This window comes from Gavia stellata, chromosome Z (genome assembly GCF_030936135.1).
Source record: "Gavia stellata isolate bGavSte3 chromosome Z, bGavSte3.hap2, whole genome shotgun sequence".
NCBI classification, from domain to species: domain Eukaryota; kingdom Metazoa; phylum Chordata; class Aves; order Gaviiformes; family Gaviidae; genus Gavia; species Gavia stellata.
In genome coordinates this window covers 10,772,386-10,791,748 of record NC_082637.1, presented here as the reverse complement: position 1 = coordinate 10,791,748, position 19,363 = coordinate 10,772,386, and the positions used below count along the sequence as shown (strand labels likewise).

Genomic DNA, 19,363 nt, shown 5'->3' with positions numbered 1-19,363 from the left:
AGAGGCAGAGTGTCCTTCTCTGGCCTGATTGAGACCGCATTGCCAGGACTGGGGTTTGGGTGATGTGCCAATATGAGACACTGCCAGGAAGAGCACAGTGGATCGCACCCAGCAGCCCTCCGTGCCCATTGCCCCTTGCAAACCTAAATCCTCCTGCCTCAGAGGATCTCAAGTAGTAATTAGAAGCCGCTGGTATTGAAAGTTTACGCTAAGGCATCACCGGTGGGCTGCTCTCTTTCCTCAGGGAGTTATATGGAGTGTGATAAAGGCATGAGAAATGCCAAAGAGCAGGTAAGGAGGACTTGGGGAACACTGTGCTGGAGATACGGGCTGCCCCATCTCACCTCCACTCCTTTGCTGTCTCCCAGAGCTGGGCTCAGCCCATCGGCACCCGCCCGGGAGAGCCGCTGCACCGGCACTGTCCCCACTACCTCTGTCATTAGCACCCAGGTCCTAGCACTGGATTCACCACACCACCCCGAGCATCCTCTCCAGACCACCAAAGAAATACCAAAATCAGGCTCCCTCCATCCGCAGCTCCTGCAGCCCCTCCAATCCTGCCCTTTCCCTTGGGAACGGCCAGGCACTTTGGACAGGAATGCTTTTTCATCCAGAAAATGCCAGTTCATCAAAACACTTCCTAAGAAAAGGTCACTTCAGAGGAATTTCTCTTTCCAAAAACCTTCTGGGGAAAAAAAAAAAAAAGACATGCAATGGTTTAACTATCCTGTTTCAACAGCTTTAAATGAAAAATAAATCTTCCCCCCCTGCCCCCACAGGTGCCAAATGACTTTTCATTTGGAAATGGAAGATCGTTATCATCTTCAAAAAAAATCAAATAGAGAAGGATGAAATCAAAAGAAAAATCTCTGGAAAACGTTAAAGTGAAACACTTGGCTGAATCCAACGCAGCAAGCAGGAGCTGGGCTGCACTCTGCCAGGTTCCCCGGGGCAGCTTTCATCCCAGCTCGGGGCAGGGCAGGACTCCCGAGTCTTGACAAGCATCCCGGCACAGCGGAGCCAATTCCCACGCCCCTTTGCAGGACACAGGGACACGGCCAAACATCTTTCAACCCATGTGCTTGCCGGGAGCAGAGACCCCACAACTCGTGACATTTCAGAGCACCAGAGCTTCACCGGCCGAAGGTGGTGATGGGGCCAAGGGACCCCCAGGGGAAGGGGTCTCGCCGGGGGTGCAGGGCAGCACGGATGCCAGGGTAGGAAGCAAGGGGCTGGTGTTTCTGTTCCAGCCTCATGCTCGCAACCCCCCGACATCGTCCCCAGCCCCCAGCTGTTACAGTTTAGGCTGCATGGGGAGCGGGAATGCCAGCAATCAGGCATCCAGAAGGGAATCCAGGCCCGGTTCAATATTGAAAGAAGGGCTTTGAAAGGAGTAGGCTCGTTTTCCCGTTTTGTCCTTTGCCAAGAAAACCGGGGGGATGGAGGAAGGGGCGAAGGGGTGGGGGAACAGTGGAAAAAATGTCTTGGCTGGGCCCTCTCTGCCTTTTATCTCGTGGGCAGCCTGCCGAGACAGGGTCTTCCCCCTGCTGAGCCTGCTGGCAGATCAAATGGAAGGAGAGAAGAGTTATGACCCCCACCACCACCACGGCCCCCTGGCCACAAGGAAAAGGAGAGGAAGAAAGAGCAATTGGCCCCGTGATGCCAACAGTTCCCATCCCAGCTGGAGGGCACACGGTCAGCTCCCCAGCATCCGTGGGGAGCCAGGAGATATCCCCCCGCTACTGGCAAAGGGGACCTCAGTGAGATCCAGATATGGTCGGCGAGGTGGCCGATGTCCCCATGGAGGGGACAGCACTGCTCCATGGCCTTGAACCAAGGGGGAAGGTCACTGGTGGCCCCAGTGAGCATCTCACCAGGGTCCCGTTGTGCCCATTCCTGTGTCGAGCCAGACTTTTCAGACCCAGCTTCGAGCAAACAGCTTAATTAAATGCCTTTATTCCCAGGACTCCCTCTGTGTGTTTGTGTATTTGTGGATTAGCAGTTAATACAGTAAGAGGCTTTATTGTAACTAAATTGATTTCTTTACCTTTTTTTTTCTCCCTTCTTTCTTCTGTATTATTTTTCCCCTTCCCACTCACCAGACTGTCCTCCCTCATCACCAGGTTTCCTCTGGGGACCCTCGCCTTCACTTCCCAACAGTGCCAGAAAGGGTGTGATGGGGAGGCAATCACAGCAAGAACCTAGCTGAGGAGATCTGGGTGACCAGTGATGCTGAAGGCACCTTTTTTTGGGAGGCATGGGGTCACAGAGTACACGAGCATTGGCTGTGGCCCTTGTATGTGGGAGACGAGATCCCCAAAGCATACGTGGTGTTTGCCTTGGCAGGCATGGTGGACACAGGTGGGGCAGGAAGCTCCAGCCATCCACACCCAAGGACATTCCATTTCCTAAGGCAAGGAGGCCACAGGTCCCCCGAGGGAAACGCCAGCTCCAGCCTCGCCTGCAGACCCCTGAGGATTGTTTGGCAGGGTCTGCACAATCCCACCATCTTTTTCTTTCCAGTGCAATTCAACTTCCCTACATTATTATTAAATCGTTACCAGCCTGTAGCACATTGGTCCCATGCCTTGGGTGCTTAACTCGAAGACTATGACTGCAACAGGTCCACAAGGAATCACGATCAAGGAAGGCCAGGCTTTGATAGCCCATCGCTCAGCATCCGCAGACCACTCCAAAAGCTCACGGTGTTCACAGCTTCTTGCTGTGGTTAATTAAAAAAAAATAAGTTAGGCTGGTAAAGGCAGTCATTACCCAAGCTGGGACCTAGGTGTCACTCTGGGCTTCCCAGGATGGGCACAGACCTGTGCTACACTTCCCTTCCTTTTCCTTCCTTCCTTCCTTCCTTACTGCCTGCCTGTGCCTTCCTGCCCTCCCTCCTTCTCTCTTTCCCTCCCTCCCTCCGTCCCTCCGTCCCTCTCGCCCCATGCCCCTGCCGCAGGCAGGCAGAGCTGGCCTCTCCCCTTCCCATTCCTGGGCAGCGGGAGCCAAAGCCATAATTAAACTTGGCTGGGAGGAATGTGAATCAAAAGGCTGTTAAAAAAGAAAAGAAACGAGGGTACCTGTGGGATTACGCAAGCCAGAAAAATGCAAAGCCGGCTTCCAGCCGCCCATAAAATAGATGCCGTCTCCTTTCCCATTGGCAGGGTATGGCTGAGCACAAAAAGGCTGGGAAGAGGATTTTTATGGGAGTTATTTATAGCCTGGATGAATAGCGGTGTGTCTGTCGGTTAGTTTCTGCTTCTCAGTGTGCGCTGAGGTTGGGTCCAAGGGCTGCCAGCCTTGGCAGGTGCCATGCAGTGCCACCACGCTTAGTTTGGGACAGCACCAGCAAACCTGGATACGTCCCTGGGCCCTGGCCAGCCCTTCCTGCATGGACAGGGGTGGCATCAAAAGAGGAGAAATCAGAAGAAAAAAGGATGGGAAGGAGCAGCAAAGGGCGGCTGCTCGCCCCCCAGCAGCTTCGCCTTGGCCAGTGTTACCATGCACCTGCATGGGGACAAGCAAAGGGCTGGCCCAGCCCTAGAGCCACCACACCAGGACCACCCGTGGGATATCCGTTGTCCCCCTTTGCCAGGATCTTCACTCCTGGCCTGGCTGCTTTTCCTCTGTTCCCCGGTTTAGTGGAGGCGTCTGAGAACCCTTTCCCCCCATTTGCACTGGGAGCTGGTGCAAAGATTCATCTCCTTGTGAACTAAATAAGTTTAAAATCATCACCAAATTCCAAGCGAAGCTCAGAAGGTGGCACTTCAAGGAGCACATTCATTAAATAAAGGAGGGGAGAAGAAGAAAAGAGGGAGAGGAGGGGGAAGAAAAAAAAGATTACCTTGCTGAATTAATCAGGCTTCACTGTAATGTTCAGCCTCGGATTTTATTTCCTGTAATAAGCCCATTAATACGGGTGTCTGTAGCAGGGGGCTTTTAGCAGCAGGCACCATTAGTGTAACGAGGAAGGGCTAATAGAGTTTTATTGGAATTTTTACTCCGACATCACAGCCTTTTAAAACAGCTGTCTCAATAGGCATTATTATTCTGATTAACATTTAGACAGCACAAATCATAGTGATGCCCTTGGTGTCCCGTAGGTTTTATCATAATCATTCCAAGTCCCCAATGCGCCAGCTAGTCCTTGGGGGGGCGGGGGGGGGGGGAATTTTAGACCCTGGCAGAGGCTGGGTGTCATTTCTTTTCTCCCGTGCCAATGTATCAGCTACTTCTGAGGGGGCCTGCCAGGCTGTGATGGAGCGGGGTCCTGCTGTTACCGAAGCGTGGTGGAAACAGCTGGAACCATCCGGATGCTTTTTGAGCATCTCTGATCCTTGGGGGAATCTGAAAATGGGATGGGAAGGGTTAAAAAGCAAGCTGGCATCCTGGGTATCCATCCTGGCTTCACTCTTGCTGTGTTTCTCGCCCATGTGAGAATTTGATTTTTAATTTTCAAAATTAAATTTAATTTAAATGTATTTTTACTGTGTGAATTAAATATTGCACCCGCAGTTTGGGTGCAGAAACCCAGCGGTTTGCTGGGCAGCATTGTTTCGGGGCAGCAGCCAGTCCCAGGGCTGGAAAAAGTTTTCCCTGTATCTGCAAGACCCTTGCCGGGTTGCCAGGTGGGACAGAGCCAAGTCCAAGCCGGAGACACTGTGAGGGTGTCACAGTGGGGGTGTCACACCGGTTCTCGTGCAGCCCAGGAGCATCTGACTGCCTGGTCAGATGAGGTGGACAGGGTCTGGCCTCTGTGGTATTGATCCTATTTGAGCCATAGGGAAACTGAGGCACAAGGAAGGGCAGGAACTTGCCTACAGGGACAACACAAGCAGCGTGAAGGAGTCCTGCCTCCCAGCCCAAACACATAACCAGGACGGAGTGGATGAGCCACCATGAGTTATAGGCAATTGTGAGCAAAGTAAACGAGGGATTAAACACCAAAAGCAAACAGGCTGCAAATGCACTTTTGGCTTTTATGTATCACGTTTTGTTTTGTGGGGCTAATCTATGAGGACGTTTGATTGCAGTCGAGCATGGCAGCATGCGTGGGGAGCAGCAGCTGGCTCTTCCCAGCTCCATCCGTACCCTGCAGGGCTTAAACCATCCTGGGTGCACCGAAGCAGGTGGTTTGACTTGGAGCTGGGCAAGGGAGCCTGAGGGCACCAGGCAGGCTGGAGACCTACTAATTACTTTGTCATTAGTTTCTAATTAGAATCTCTCCACCTCCTCCGCTCTCCCAAGGGCTCTGCCTCTGCCAGGAGTCACCTCATGCCCAAGCGAACCCCGGAGGTGACTTTCTGCCCCAGATCCATCCTTGTGTTGCTTTGTTATTGACTCCTCAGCATCGCTGAATGTAATTAGCAATAATTTACGGCTTCCTTCTCTGGAACATCAGGACGAAGGGGGATTCCTCCTTCCCAGTGGCCATGGGGCAGGCACAGATGTTTGTGAGCTCTCACAGCTGGCTCGGGCAGCGGGGGAGTGCCAGGCACAGATGGGGTGCCCTAACTCGGCCGTGCCGGGAGTGACCTGGATTTCACGCTGATCCTGGGCACTGTGAGGGCTCCTGCCTTGTCCCAGCATCTCTCGCACTGGTGGATAACCCTCTTTTACAGTCAAGTGTGTTGGCTGCCCCCAGCTCAGACCAGCCCCCTGCCCTCCCATCCGTATCTGCTCCCCTCCCTCCCTGTCTCGTTATGTTTGGGGTGAACCAAGCGAGAATCTGGACCCTCCTGGGGTTCCCCTTGCTCTAAACTGAGGCCTCTAGCCCTGGGATGGGGTCCTGGGATGGGGTCCCAAGGATGGGAGAGAGGCTCAAAACCACGTGCGATGGCAGGTCCTCATTGCTGAGAGCCGAGCCCTAAGATGCACCCCCAACCCTGGGCGTGCAGGAGATTCGAGGGGGAGATGGGGGAATCCACTGCTTAGTGACCACATGGATGCTGCAGTGTGATGGCATTTAATTACCTGCATGTCTCAGATGATTAGCAAATTAAATTCCAGCCCTGGGGCTGCTGTCCTAAAGCCCGTGCAGAGCCCGTGGCTCTTCGCTGCTGGCAGGCAGTATCCAGACACCCTGTGGTGTCCACCTGGGACCCGCAGCCTTCCCATGACGCACGGTCCCTGAGAGCTCTGAGAATGCCTTGCAGGGAGGTCTCAGTCACCATCAGCAAAGGAAAAAACACCAGCTGGCTGAGGCATGGGCAAGTCACCTCCAAAATTGTTTCCTGCTGGTCTCAGCCCTTTGCAAAGTCGCTGCCAAGGCAGCTGCTGAACCCAGGGGAGGTGCTCCAGACAGCCCGGGACAAGCTGGGTGCTGTTTGCTGCCCCAGAGGTTGCTACCACGCTCCTGTGTCTCCATCTAAGCCAAGATCTAAAAGGGGTTTGGGTTTTGTTTTTCATTATCCTGGCATAGCAGATCTCCCCACAGCACGGAGCTGCCTGCTGCAGGGCACCAGGGCATTTAGCATCTGCTTAAAATTTTTAATTGTTTTCGTTTTAAGTGCCTGGTGGTGTCTCTTAGATAGAAACAGGAGGGATTTAGGCTTCCCTCCCTTCCTGTTTCCCTCCCCTCCTTCCTTCCTCTCTCCCTCTCTTCCTCCCTCCATTTCTTTCTTCCTTTCATCCTTCCTTCCTCTCTTCCTCCCTCCCTTGCTTTCCTTCTTCCTCCCTAAAAATTTACTAATTTATTCCTCATTATGTTCCTAAAAGCTCCATTCAGTCACAGGCAGCAGCAGGCAAGGAGAAACTCAACGATAAGGGCAAAAACTACAGTAAAACTGGAATGAAATGACAGCCATAAACCCAGTACCGGGAGGGACAGTAAAACTGCAGTTTGGCAGGAGCCAGCAGGCCTGCACTAATACCTTTTTTTTCTGATTAAAACACTCTGGTCACAGATTAACTTCCTTTGCTCAATATTTATTGTCTCACCTGTGCTGGCAGGCAGGGAGGAGTGGAACAGAGATGGGCAGGGTTTGGGTTTCAGGATCTGCAGCAGCTCTGCAGCTCTGCAGCCTTTGGCAGCTGCCTTGGACATGGACATGTAATCAAAGGTGACGAATGTGCCTCCAGCCATTACCCTCAATCATTGAGTGCTCGTGCCAAGGGGTCTCCATGCACGGGGCAGCATCCCGGCGTAGCGTCCGAGGACTCACCCATGGCCACAGGAGGAGTCCGTGTCAGAGCTGGGGATGCTTTGGGTCTCCCAAACACGCAGGACAGGGGTTACGGCGGAGACAGATACTACTACAACATGGGCGAGCACATCGGTTTGTCTCAGTTGAGCCAAAGCCCCAGCAGCTCTTGGAGATCACATCCCTGTAGCCTGACCCATTTGTTTCAGTGGCATCAGAAAACAGGATGGAAATAAGACTGAATTCCTGGCCATCCACCCTCAAGCATTTCTACAGCTCCGCATCCCCCACTGGGCTTATCCTTTGCTCCTTGCAGAGTGCAGGACGTGCCTGCCCAGCGCAGAAGCAACGCGGCCCTTTCCTAATCCCTCACAGCCCCATTAACACTCCATAGAGGGAGCAAATGCCTCCTTGGGACGTCAGTGCATTTTTAGTGCATTAACTGCATGCTTGAGCTTCACCTTAGCTCCCCTCGCTGCCCCCATCGCCTGCCCTGCTCGTCCTTCCAGAGCAGCTCAGGGCAGGGATTGCAGAAGATGTATTTGCACTGGTGCTGGGGGACAGGGGCTCAGGACAAGGGTGACCCCGTCGCAGGGACACTTTTCCCGGGATGATCTCCAACAGGTCTTGGGCAGAAGTGAAACAGCATCGAGGTACATCGAGGGAATCCCAACGGGCCTCAGTTTCCCTTTGATGCTCCCAGGTCAGGAGCAACAGCTGGGTGCCCTGCAGACCCTCCACTCCACCATCCCACACCCAGCTAGACATTTTTAATCTCCTCACCATAAACCACTTTTTGATTACAACAGGACTGTAACTACCAAAATATAAAAGGCTTTGGGGCTTTACAGCATAGCAGCAATGGTTCCTACAAATTGCAATGCCTTTGCATCCCCAGCAGCTCCTTTCACATGAGCCCGATGCCTCCCTGTGCCACAAGAAAGGCTCATTGCTCCCTTCCAGCCTTTCACACCTCCTCGCACAAGCTAAAAATATCAGGGCAAGAGGAGGTGGATCTGTCGTGAAGAAGGAGAGGGCTCAGCAAAACCAGGGTCCAACCTGCACACCCAGCTGTACCCACCGCTCCTCCTCCACCTGCTGCTGACTTCCACCCTTAATGTTTCAGATGGTTTTCTTTTTATTTATTTTTTTAATTTTAAATTTATTTTTTATTTAAAATTTTAATTTTTATTTAAAATTTTTTTTAATTAATTCTCAGGCGATCCCTGAGCTATTTTAGCAGCAGCTAAACTCCAGCAGCCGCTACCTGCCAAGGAGGGCATCCCGGTATGGGTACCAGCACTCCTCGGCACGCGTCGCCTCCCCAGCCTCCATCCTAAATCACAAAACAACAAACAGGCTGTTCATTAGGTGCTGTTTAATTAAGCAATATGGATCCTGCCTCGATATTTACAATCCCACTTGCTCTGATTTATTAGAGAGAGAGTCTCGTTTTTAAAGACGGCGACTGTAAAGTTTAATACCGCTTGACTTACTGCGAGTTTCATTTACGGCCCCGGGCCGAGGCGCTGCAGCCCAGGCTGGGAGCCGGTGGGCTATTAAATCAGAGCTAACTGCGCATGCAGTGAGATAACTAGCTTCGTTACAACAGGTTCAGCAGCTAATTACCCCAATCTGGATTCCCACATTTAAGCCAATTCGTTGCCGCTTTTCCAGAGCCCGGGGGAAGAGTGGGGAAGTTCGGAGGTTGGCGTGAAGGCACTTGCTGCGATGAGAAGGGAGGGGGGCTGCCATGGGGATGGTCACAGAGCCCAGATGGACACTGCTTGTCCCAAGAGGCCAGACTGAGCTGGGCATCCCCCATGCCAGGCAGGGGGATGCTGTGTACAACGATGGCTCCAAGCTCAACCATCACCCCAAAACCCATTGCCTCCTCCCCAAAAACCTCGGGCACCTGGGGAGCCCTGAGGCTGGGTGGTGGGATGGCTTGTGGGCTCTGGGATGGGGTGATCGGGGATGAAGAGGGGGACAGCATGCAGGACAGTCGCATCCAGGCTGGCTCTGAGTCTCATGCTAGCCGCGCCCTTCTCCCTGCCCCAGCCCCATGGGTAGGGATGGGGGAGTGATGGGCAGGGGGGGCATAGCCCTCCCCCCAAACCGTCATCTTGTAGGTAGGAGGAGAGCATTTCTCTCCTTGCAAGATATTTCTAGCCCCCATGAGCCCACTCACAGCCTTGACAAGGATAGGGGCCTCATTAAGGAGTTACGAGAATGGCTCTTTAGTGACAAATAAAAACTATTTGTGGCAGATGGTGCTGTGCATCCCCCCACATCAGCTGTGGGGCATCACTGTCCAGGACCTACCCCTGCACAGTCCCGGGACTCCCCTGGGGGAAGGGGCTGCAGGGGGTGAGAGCACAGAGCTGGTTGCAGCATCCCTCAGCTCAGCCCAGGGACCAGGCTGCTGCTGCCCCACACCATGGGTGGGCACAGGGAAGGGGAAAGGGGGCAGCAGCACCATAAGCAGAGCTGGACCCCCCAGGCTAGCGATGAACCAGCCCCTTGCTGCATCCCGGCAGCCCCGCACTGCGGCCCCAGGCAGAGAGGAGGAAGGGGAGCAGTTGTGTGAGCCACAGCCAGGCTTCCCCAGCCAGCAGCCTCCATGCAGCGAGTTTGCCAGGCCTCAGCCCTCTACCAGGAGCTGGCTAAGCCTTGGGCTGCATAAGTTCTTCCTTGCTTCCCGTGCCTCTCGGAGCCCGCAGCGCTCAGAGACAGGCTCAGAGCTCCCCCCAGGGAGGAAGAGGAGGCAACGCAGAGACAGGGACAGCAGCAAGTGGCATAGGGCTGCCAGCACACCCCCAGCAGCCCCCAGGGTTATCCTCTCCCCACCAGTTGAGGGTCCCCAGCAGAGACCCCAAATCTCCAACCCAGGGCCAAGAGCCACCAGGGCACAGGCAGAGGCACTTTGCTTCCAGGTTTTATTGGCCAGCAGAACCATGCCCCTCCACAGGGCAGGCAGCACTCCCAGTCCCACCACTAAGACTGGACTGGGAGCAGGGTGAGCCCTTCAGTGCTGGTACAAGCATGCTGCGGAGGAGGGAAGACGGAGCCTGGGATGGGGAAGGAGACCGGGGAGAACCACAACGCCTGCACAAAGATGCCGCAGGATTAGGACTTAGGGTACCCGAACCGACAAAACCAGTCCCCAAGCCAGGCCCAGCCATGGCAAGGCTCAGGAGAAGCTGCGAGACCAGAGGGCTCACAAGTGACATGAGTTCCCAGGCCTCAGCTCTCTCCACCCCCAGCTGGCTTCTCTCCCTGGCCTCACCCAGCAGAGCCAAGGGCCGGCTCCGCGGCTCCCCATCACGATGTCTCCTTGGCCCTCCGCTTGTAGTGCACCTCGGGGAGGCTCCTCAGGCGCTCAGCTGCCTGCGGGGCACAGCACAAGGGGCAACCAGCGGCTGGTCCCAGGGACAGCCCCGGCAGGGAACCCCCTGGCTCCCCACAATCCCCCCAAAGCTGCACTCACCTGCTCTGGGGTGAGGTCCCGCTGCGCCTGCGCCAGCATCTCGTAGCCAACCATGAACTTGCGGACGGTGGCGGAGCGGAGCAGCGGGGGGTAGTAGTGGGCATGGAGCTGCCAGTGCCCACAGTCTTCCTCCAGGTGGGGGCCCGTGGGGGCTCCTGCCAGGGGTGCAGCCGCTGCATCAGCCCCAGGGAGGGGACAGGGACATGGATGAGAGGGTTGTGGGGGTCCCCCCCCCACGTCACTCACCATGCCAGCCCATGGAGTAGGGGAAGGAGACTTCAAAGAGGTTGTCGTACTTGATGAGCAGCCTCTGCATGATGGAGGCCAGGCCTGCAGGGGAATGTCACGGAGTCGCACCCCGAACTGGCCAGCCCCCTCCAAGGACAGGCAGCACATCTGGCTTGCGGGAGGGGGCTGTCACCCTCAGCACCCCTCCCTGGGTGGACATCAGTGACAGGCAGGAAGGTCACGCTGGCCAGTTCCCCCCTGCCAACCCACGCAGACAACCCGAGCAATGCAGCAGCAGAAGGAGCCCCCATTCCTAATCAGTCAGCATCCCAAAAGCATGGGGCACCACATACTTCATCACCCCAAAAGGGACAACAGTCCCCCCACCTGTGCCTGGATGCTTGGCTCCTGCCCCAGCATAACAGGTGTGCCTGTCCCCCCTCAAACCAAGCCCGGCAGCCCTGCATCCCAGGGGGACACGGACCCCCCAGCACCAGTGAGGCTACCACAGAGCTGTCTCCTAGCAAAGGCCGAGCCCAAAGGACGTGGGACAGGGGCTAACGAGGCACAGAGCACTCACTGTCCCTCTCGCCCTCGCAGAGATCCTGGAGGCGGCAGACGTGACGGCGGGGCAGCAGCAGCGTCTGGTAGGGCCAAGTGGCCCAGTATGGCACCACAACCAGCCAGTCGGTGTTCTCCACCACCAACCGCTCCTGCGGGACACAGCGCTCGATGGGGACAGGCACAGCCCCAGCACCCCAGGGACGGGCGCTTCCAGGGGTCCTGCTCTTGGGAGCTGGGGGACCTGCCCTGACACATATCCAGCTCCCAGGAAGGGGATATGGACAACAGCCATGTCCTCACCTTCCGGCGAGCCTCCTGCTCAGCATACTCCAGCAGCATGGGCACACCGTGCTGGCTCAGGTGCTGCCGCTGGGTCCGGTCCTCCAGGCGTGCCTCGTTCGGGAGGAAGCTGCTGGCCCACACCTGGGAGGGACATTGGGGCACAGGACTGGGTTACCCGTACCCCACATTTGCAGGGGTGCCCCAGCCACACTGCCCATCTGCAGGTCCGTGCTGCCACCAGCTGGAGAGTCTGACATGTGGCAGCCACAAGGGACAATCCCCAGGAGAGGAGGTGACAGGACAGGCATGGGGGTATCCTCGCTGCAGGAAGCTTTCAGACCAGGGCAGGGGGATTCCCATTCACATCTTCCACCTGAGTTTGTTGTAGGGTCGCCCACTGGGATTTGAGGGTTAAGCCAGGTCGCGGGTGGGACAGCCTCACCTGGCAATGTGGATGTGGGTTGGAACAGCCCATCATCGCTCCCTTGTTCTCGAAGATCTGTGGAGGAAGAGGTGCAGCCAGCAGGTCCCAGCCCAGGGTCCCTGCTGCGGGCTGCCATGGTGTCCCTTGCACACCAGGAAAGCATCCCACAGGAGAGCAGAGCCTCGCACCTGCCTGGAAGGGCTCAGTGGGGTATGAGGTGGGGACAGGGGATCCACACGTGACTGGGATGGTCCCAACCCCAGGTGCTGCAAGAGCACTCAGTCCTGGCCCCCCACCTCCACCCCGAGACCCCCGGGGCAGGGAGAGAAGGGCAGCCCCCACCAGCCTCGAACCTGCACCCAGGGGTAGGAGGCACCCAGCTCGGCCGCCAGCTCTGCCCATGCATCGATGACTGCCCGGATCTCTGCCAGGGACATGAGGGGGAGCGTCAGGTCTGACCAGGGGTGGAAGCACATCACCTTGCTGTGGAGGAGACACATGGATGGGGCTGTGGGGTGTCCCCAGTGACCTCCGTGGCCCTGCCAGGTCACATTGGAATGGGGGACAGGGATGAGACCCACAAAATGCCCCCAAAACAGAGAAGACAGGCATAGAACAGGCAGCACAAGGAGTGAAGTGGACTCATTCTGGCTCCATCCCATGGGTCCTGGCTGACATCACAGCCCAGACCCCCCAGAGCTGTGGGGGTACTCACCACACACCCCGGGCTGCTGCTGCTTGAAACAAGGGGTGATCGCTGTCACCTGGGGAAGAACGGAGAGCGGGGAAGGAGAGGGTCCTGGGGTGCTCTCCAGGCCACCCTGCAGCCCCAGCAGGATCTGAGCCTGGGGGTCGCCAGCACCCTCCTCTTCCCCCGGAAATTACCAGGCTCAGGAGCATCGGGCTGCAGCGCAGGGAAGTCATTTGGGAAGACGAAGGTGCCCTCATACTGGGGGTTCACCTGCCAGGGCGAGAGACGGGATCAAGGGGGGACAGGGCGGTGGGGGGAGCCCAGACACTTGGGTCCCTGGTGGTACCTCGCCGTTGGCCCGGGTGGCCCCGGGGCAGAGGGGGTTGTTGGGGTCCCAGCGGGGCACATCCTCGGGGGGCGGCTTCTCCACCTGCCCCTGCCAGGGGCGCTTCACCCGGTGGGCCGACACCAGCACCCAGTCGTCCCGCAGCGGGTTGTAACGAGCGTGCTGGTGCTCTGCAGGGAGAGAGGAGCGGGGCGTCAGGGAGGGAAGGACGTGGGGTGCAGACGCCCCGCGGGCCGGGCACCCCCCACCCCCCATGCCCCCACCCCCGCGGCTGTCCCTGCAAGAGGGTCTGCACCCCACTTTATGCCCCTCCCCTCTTCGCCCCTTCCTCCTTATCCCAATCCGGGGCGGGGGGGTGTCCCCCGCTCCACGCCGCCCGGGGGAGGGAGGGTCCCCGCAGCCCCCGCTTCCCGGGGCTCGGCTGGGCTCCGCCGGGGGTCTGGAAGGGGACCGCTGGCGTACCGCTGGCGCGGAAGCGGCCGCCCCCCCCCTCTTCCTCCCCCGCCGGCGACGCTTCCATGCCGCCGCGCTCCCGGAAGCCCCGGCGGCAGCAGCGGCACCGCCCCGCGGGCCCGGCCCCTCGCAGCCTCCTCCGCCGCCGCTCCGCCCCGCCGCGCCGGCGCAGGGCCGCCCGCGGCCGGGCATGGCGTGGCCGCGGCGGGGGCGGTCCCGCTCCCGCTCCCCGTCCCGCTGGCGGCGGGGCGGAGCGGCGGCGGGCGGCATGGGGGCGGCGGGGCGGCGGGCGCTGCGGGCCGGGCTGGCGCTGGGCGCGCTGGCGCTGGTGCTGCAGGGGCTGCGGGGCTGGCTGGCCTCCAAGCGGTACGAGTTCACCCCCGCCGAGATCGCCCAGCTCGCCCGGCACCACGCGGGTAGGCGCCGCCCGTGGGGACGGGGCCCACCGGCCGTGGGGGTTGGAGGGGAGCGGGACCGAGGAGGGACGGGGAGGGGGAGAGGGAAGCGGAACCGGGGACGCCGGGGGGGCGCAGCGGCCTGGGCTGGGGAAGGGACCCGTCGCGGGGACGCGGGATCGAGGAGGTTCCGGTACAGGGGGGCCGGGATCACGGGGGGAACGGGACTGGGGTCGGGGGGGGACGGGGGCTGGGACTGGGGCAACAGGACCGGTGTCGGGCAGGGATCGGCACGGGGGAACGGGGACGAGGAGCATGGGGGAAGTAGGGTGAGGAAAAGGGACTGGATTGAAGGAGGGACGGGGACTGGTGCGGCAGCATCACCCAGCCCGGTTGGGGCTGACCCCGGGGTTAAGGGGGCTCTCTCGGTGCTGGGGCTGGGCCAGGTGGGGGAACAAGCCTCAGGTGGGTCAGCGGCAGAACCGAACCCTCCAACTAGGGCTGGAGGGGAGGGCTGGCCCCATAGGGTGCAGGGTGCACAGTCGCAGCAGAGGGTCTTCATGTCACCAGGGCAGGGTCACTGCCACCTTGCTTGGGTCCCCCATACAGCCCAGCACCTGGGTGGGTTGTAGGGCTGGAGCGCTCAGTGTGGCGCATCCTCCATGACTGTCTGGGCAGTCAGTGGGGCCGGGTCACCGGCCACGGGGGCTGAAGGCTGGAGAGAGGAGACACCTTCCCTAGGCAGACCCCTCTAAGGATGTGCTGGGACCCTGTGGCTGCGGAGGGGACTGGGGTGGGTGGCAGGGCTTGCTCCCTGCCAGGGACTCACAGCAACCCCGGGTGCTGCAGGGCTGGACCATGAGCTGGCTTTCTCCAAGATCATCGTGGAGCTGCGGAAGAAGCACCCAGGCCACATCCTGCCGGACGAGGACCTGCAGTGGGTGTTCGTGAACGCGGGTGGGTGGATGGGCTCCATGTGCCTCCTGCACGCCTCGCTCACCGAGTATGTGCTGCTCTTCGGGACAGCTGTTGACACCGGGGGCCACTCAGGTAAGCAAGGGGACAGGGCTGGTGAGCGGGGAGTTTTTCTGAGCTCTTTTCACTCCACTTATTCAGGTCTGGCTGCCCCAGCCATGGTGTGCCCAGGGCAGAGAGCCCACCGCTCCACTTCTTTTATGAGGTGCACGATGCTGGAAAACACCCTTTGCGTGGGGACCAGCCCCCGTGGTGTCCTGCAGCGCCTGCAGTTCCCTGTGCATGCCATGCCGTGCGGCCAGGACTCTCCGCATCCAGCTGGCAGGTGGTGGCGGGCATCGCGTCTCCCGGTTCTTCAGCAAGGGAGCGAATGCCAAACATGCTGGAAAAGATGTAGCTTAAGGACACCAAGCAGCCCTGGCCGGTGGTATACGGCCAGTCACACAGGCAGCCTGGGTACCAGACCCGGCTGCGCTCCTCAGTGTGTCGAGGCCCTGGGGCTGGCATCCTTCCCCCCAAAGGGCTGCTCTGTGGCTCAGACCTGGGCTCCCGAGCTGTCCCCGGAAGGGATGCGCTGAGCCAGTGCTGTCTGTCCTTCCGCAGGTCGGTATTGGGCAGATATCTCCGACACCGTCATCTCGGGGACCTTCCGGCAGTGGAAGGAGGGGACCACCAGAAGTGAGATCTACTATCCAGGTAAACGCACCAGCCATGGTACCCTGCGGGCTCTGTCCGTGTTCCGGGGCATGGCTGCTCTGCAGGCTGGTCCTCCGCTGTCACAGACCCTCTTCCTTCCAGCTGGCAGAAGCCAAGAGCTCACGATGGGGCAGTTTGTGTCCCTGGGGCATATCCCAGCATCTCGGTGGGTGCCAGTAAGAGAAAAGTGAGCAAGACTGGGGGAGCTTCGGGGTGTGCAGACCGGACTGCTCAGCCCTGCAAGTCCCGGTCCCACACATCTCTTGGGGAACAATGTGGGGCAGCTACTGCAAGCAGTGCTGGTTGTCTGTGTTGGCAGGGGACACCATTGTACACCAGGCGGGAGAGGCCACGTCGGTGCAGTGGAGTGCGGGCACCTGGATGGTGGAGTACGGCCGGGGCTTCATCCCCTCCACGCTCGCCTTCGCCCTGGCTGACACCCTTTTCAGCACTCAGGACTTCGTCACCCTCTTTTACACCCTGCGCGTCTACGCCAAGGGCCTGCTCCTGGAAGCCAATGCCTTCTTCAGCACCTTGGGCTGCTGAGCCCGGCTCGCTGGGGCACCCTGCCAGGCACAGCTGGCTCCTCTACTCCCAGCCTTCCTTCCCCCTCCTCCTCCTCCTCCTCCTCCTCCTCCCCAAGCCCAAGCTCTAGCAGAGGCAGCAGGAGACCCCCTGTGCCTCCGCCAAATTGCTCTGTCCTTCCCCATGGTCCAGCTGGGTGCCAGGGCAGAGGGACCGTGGCGGTCACAGCAATACGGACCACCAGTTCTCTTTACTACCTGCCTCTCCCCGCTCTTGATCGGGGTCATGTCCTGCTTTTCCATCCCTCAGGGCTGGAGTGGCCTTGCGGGGTATGAGCACCCCTGTGCGCCCTCAGCGTGCAGAGGGAGAGGTGCTGGAGCTGGCTGTCCCCAGGCTCCGCAAAATTTCTGCAGCTCCTGAGACATCAGGAGGACAATGCCGCCCTTGGGGCCGGGTGCACGGGGTGAGCCGGGCCAGAGCACCTGCTGTAAAGGTCGGCCAAGAGGTTCCCCATCTCCCTGGCAGGCTGCCGGGACTGCGGGCAGTGCACGGCGCTGTGTCCAGCTGGCAGCATCTCCTGTGGCTCTGTCCCCGCTGATGTGGGTTGGCAGCACACAGTGTCCTCCTGGCACGGGGCAGGATCTGCGCTGGGACCCCCTGGCAGTGAGGGGATGCCCAGCCTCTGGGCTGGAGGTCCCTCTTGGTCCCCTGTGTGTCATCAGCCCCAGGGGACAGCCAGTGCTGGAAGAGGGTCCCTTTCCCTACTGTCCCCCTCCCTGCAGTCCCCTCCAAGGGGGACAGCCACCGTCTGTCGCCTTAACCAAGAGCCTGTTCTGTGTGGCCTCCGGGCTATGCACATACCTAGTGTATGCAGGTGCCCGAACCTCTGTACTAGCTCAGGATGGGATCTCGCCCCTTGAAACGCTTCCCCTGGCTGTGAGACCCCCTGGGGGCAGCCACCCAGCTCAGCTCCCGGCACTGGGTCCCGGCCACCGAAGGAGTGCTGCAGTCGCCCGACCGAGCCCGGCTGCGGACCTTGCTTGCAGCCCTGTGGCCGGACCCATGCGGGCTCGCTGCTTGGTGGAGGGTTTTCACCTCTGTGCTGCTGCCAAACTAACGTGTGTGTCCCTGGTCACCAGGCCTATAGCATGCTGCTCCTCCTGCACCCCGGACTGTCCCCATCATGCTGACTGGCAGCCGTGCACACGGGCTACTTTTAATTTGCCACCTGGAAAGAGATACCAGTAATAAAATTGTTCATCCTATCCGCTCGCGTCCCTGGGAGAGTCTCTGGAGCGTGCTGAGCCCCTGCTACAGAACAGTGCTGGATCTGTCCGGCTCTGGGCTCAGCAGGGGTCCTGCTGGCAGCTGGGGACAGCTGGGCGTCCCTGGGCAGTCGGCATCATCCCGCCCAGCGTCCTGGGAGCTGGGGGGTGCAGTGCTGGGCAGGATCAGGCCCATCTCCGCTCCCAGGGACTGGCGAGAGATGGTGCTATTACTCCTCTCTGCTGCAGTCGCTGGGGACCAAAAGCCTGGGCTGGTGCCAGGGCCCTGCTTCCATGGGGGACACAAGAGTCCAGGGGGCTCCTTTTGGGGGACGGTGCTGATGCTGGGCATGCGGCCCTGGGGGTAGGCAGACCCAGGTGCAGTGGGTGGGTGGTCCTGAGAAGCTCACACGGGTGCACACACACGCACCGTCCGATGTGAGAAGGGCACAGAGAGGCAACACAGGGTATGTAGGCTGGCTGTGTGCATGTGTGCACACGCTGGCAGACGGGTCGCATGCACGTGTGTGCACAGCTGCAAGCAGGATGGCTTTGTGTGTGTCTTGGCAGGGCAGCTGGGTATGCGTAGGTGTGTGCCTGCATATAGGTAGAACAGTTTGCAGGTGGGTGTAGGCAGAGCAGGTGGGGCTTGCGCATGTATGCGCACACGTGTGTATATAGGTAGAACAACTTGGCATCTGTCCATATGGTCAGAGCAATCGCAGATGTGTGAGTGCTCGGGCACATATGGGTAGGACATTTGTGTTTGCGCATGTGTGTGTGCACAGTCCAAGTGCACACGTGTGTGTACATACCAGCAGGACAACCAGGTGGATGTGTGTGCACGCCTGTGTGCACATGGGCAGACCATGTGTGTGCACAAATGCATGTGGGCAGTCTGTCTGCGTGTCCCTGTGTGTTCCCATGGGCTGCGAGGCTGCCCTGGCCCCGTGCTGTGCCTATTCCCTGGGGTTTAGCGGGGCCCTGTTGAGGAACACAAGCAATCCCACGCCGGCCCGCACAGGAAGGCGCTAACTCAGCAGCTCGTATCAATACTGCTCCACTTACAGCGAAGGCCGCGTAATGAAAATCCGATGGGCACGCTGGTGGGAGTAAGTAAGTATGCCATTAAAATGAGAAAATCAAAGCTCTGGACAGGTCTTTTCTCTTGCCCATTGATTTCTTTTATTACGGAAATATTGCTGCTAAATAACATTAGTGTGAACAATCTCAGTAGTGTTTTCCGTAGCACCGGTGTCAATAACTCCATCGCGGGCGGGGGATCCCCCCCAGCCTGGCCGCGGGGCTGGCAGCCCTGTCCAAGCTAAGGGCTGCTCCAGGGGTACCTGCCTTACCATCCCCAGCCAGACTGGGATGTGCCTGGCAGAGAAACTGCCAGCACAGGGTGGCTCAGGCAAGTGCCACTGGGTGGTGCTGGGCTGGAACCCAGGAGCCCTGGCTACTTTGCTGCGGCAGGAGGGGTTGTCCCCATCCTAGGGCTGAGCAGGGACAGTGCCAGGCATGCAAGGGTCCCAAAAAGCAGCCCTTCCCTTTGGGACGGGTGTTTGCAGCCTGTTAAGGAGCCAGTAAGTGTCACCAGTGACCACCAGATCAGAGATGGGTCCTGGACACAGCGTGTCCCGCAGGCTCTTGCTGCCTCTGCCCCTTCCTCCCCACTCCTCCTTATCCATGCCTAAGTCTGTGCTGGACTGACCCAGCTCCCAGCAGCTTGCCACCATTTGGTTCACATGGAGAAACTGAGGCACAGGGTGGGAACTCATCCGCAGTCATCTAGCTCCAGCACAGCCCCTGCGCCAGGGCCAGGGCTTGCACTCAAGCTGCCTCTCTCCCCGTTGGCTGCCCACAGGCAGGCACCCAGCATCCTCC

At 59.0% G+C, this 19,363-nt stretch overlaps 2 protein-coding genes across 2 annotated transcripts; one reads left to right on the top strand and one right to left on the bottom strand.

Annotated features, from left to right (window-relative positions):
• Positions 1 to 10,070: 10,070 nt before the first annotated feature.
• GALT (galactose-1-phosphate uridylyltransferase) lies at positions 10,071 to 13,687 on the bottom strand. Its single transcript, XM_059833866.1, has 12 exons — positions 13,630 to 13,687; positions 13,168 to 13,337; positions 13,016 to 13,091; positions 12,846 to 12,894; positions 12,484 to 12,613; positions 12,149 to 12,205; positions 11,725 to 11,847; positions 11,441 to 11,573; positions 10,879 to 10,962; positions 10,633 to 10,787; positions 10,432 to 10,532; positions 10,071 to 10,250 (listed from the first exon to the last, which is right to left on the bottom strand). The coding sequence occupies exons 1-11, from the start codon at positions 13,685 to 13,687 to the stop codon at positions 10,467 to 10,469; spliced, it is 1,101 nt and encodes a 366-aa protein (XP_059689849.1). The 3' UTR covers positions 10,071 to 10,250; positions 10,432 to 10,466.
• Positions 13,688 to 13,888: 201 nt separating this feature from the next.
• SIGMAR1 (sigma non-opioid intracellular receptor 1) lies at positions 13,889 to 17,456 on the top strand. The gene is made up of 4 exons (XM_059833901.1): positions 13,889 to 14,036; positions 14,865 to 15,065; positions 15,594 to 15,686; positions 16,006 to 17,456. The coding sequence occupies exons 1-4, from the start codon at positions 13,889 to 13,891 to the stop codon at positions 16,230 to 16,232; spliced, it is 669 nt and encodes a 222-aa protein (XP_059689884.1). The 3' UTR covers positions 16,233 to 17,456.
• Positions 17,457 to 19,363: the final 1,907 nt, after the last annotated feature.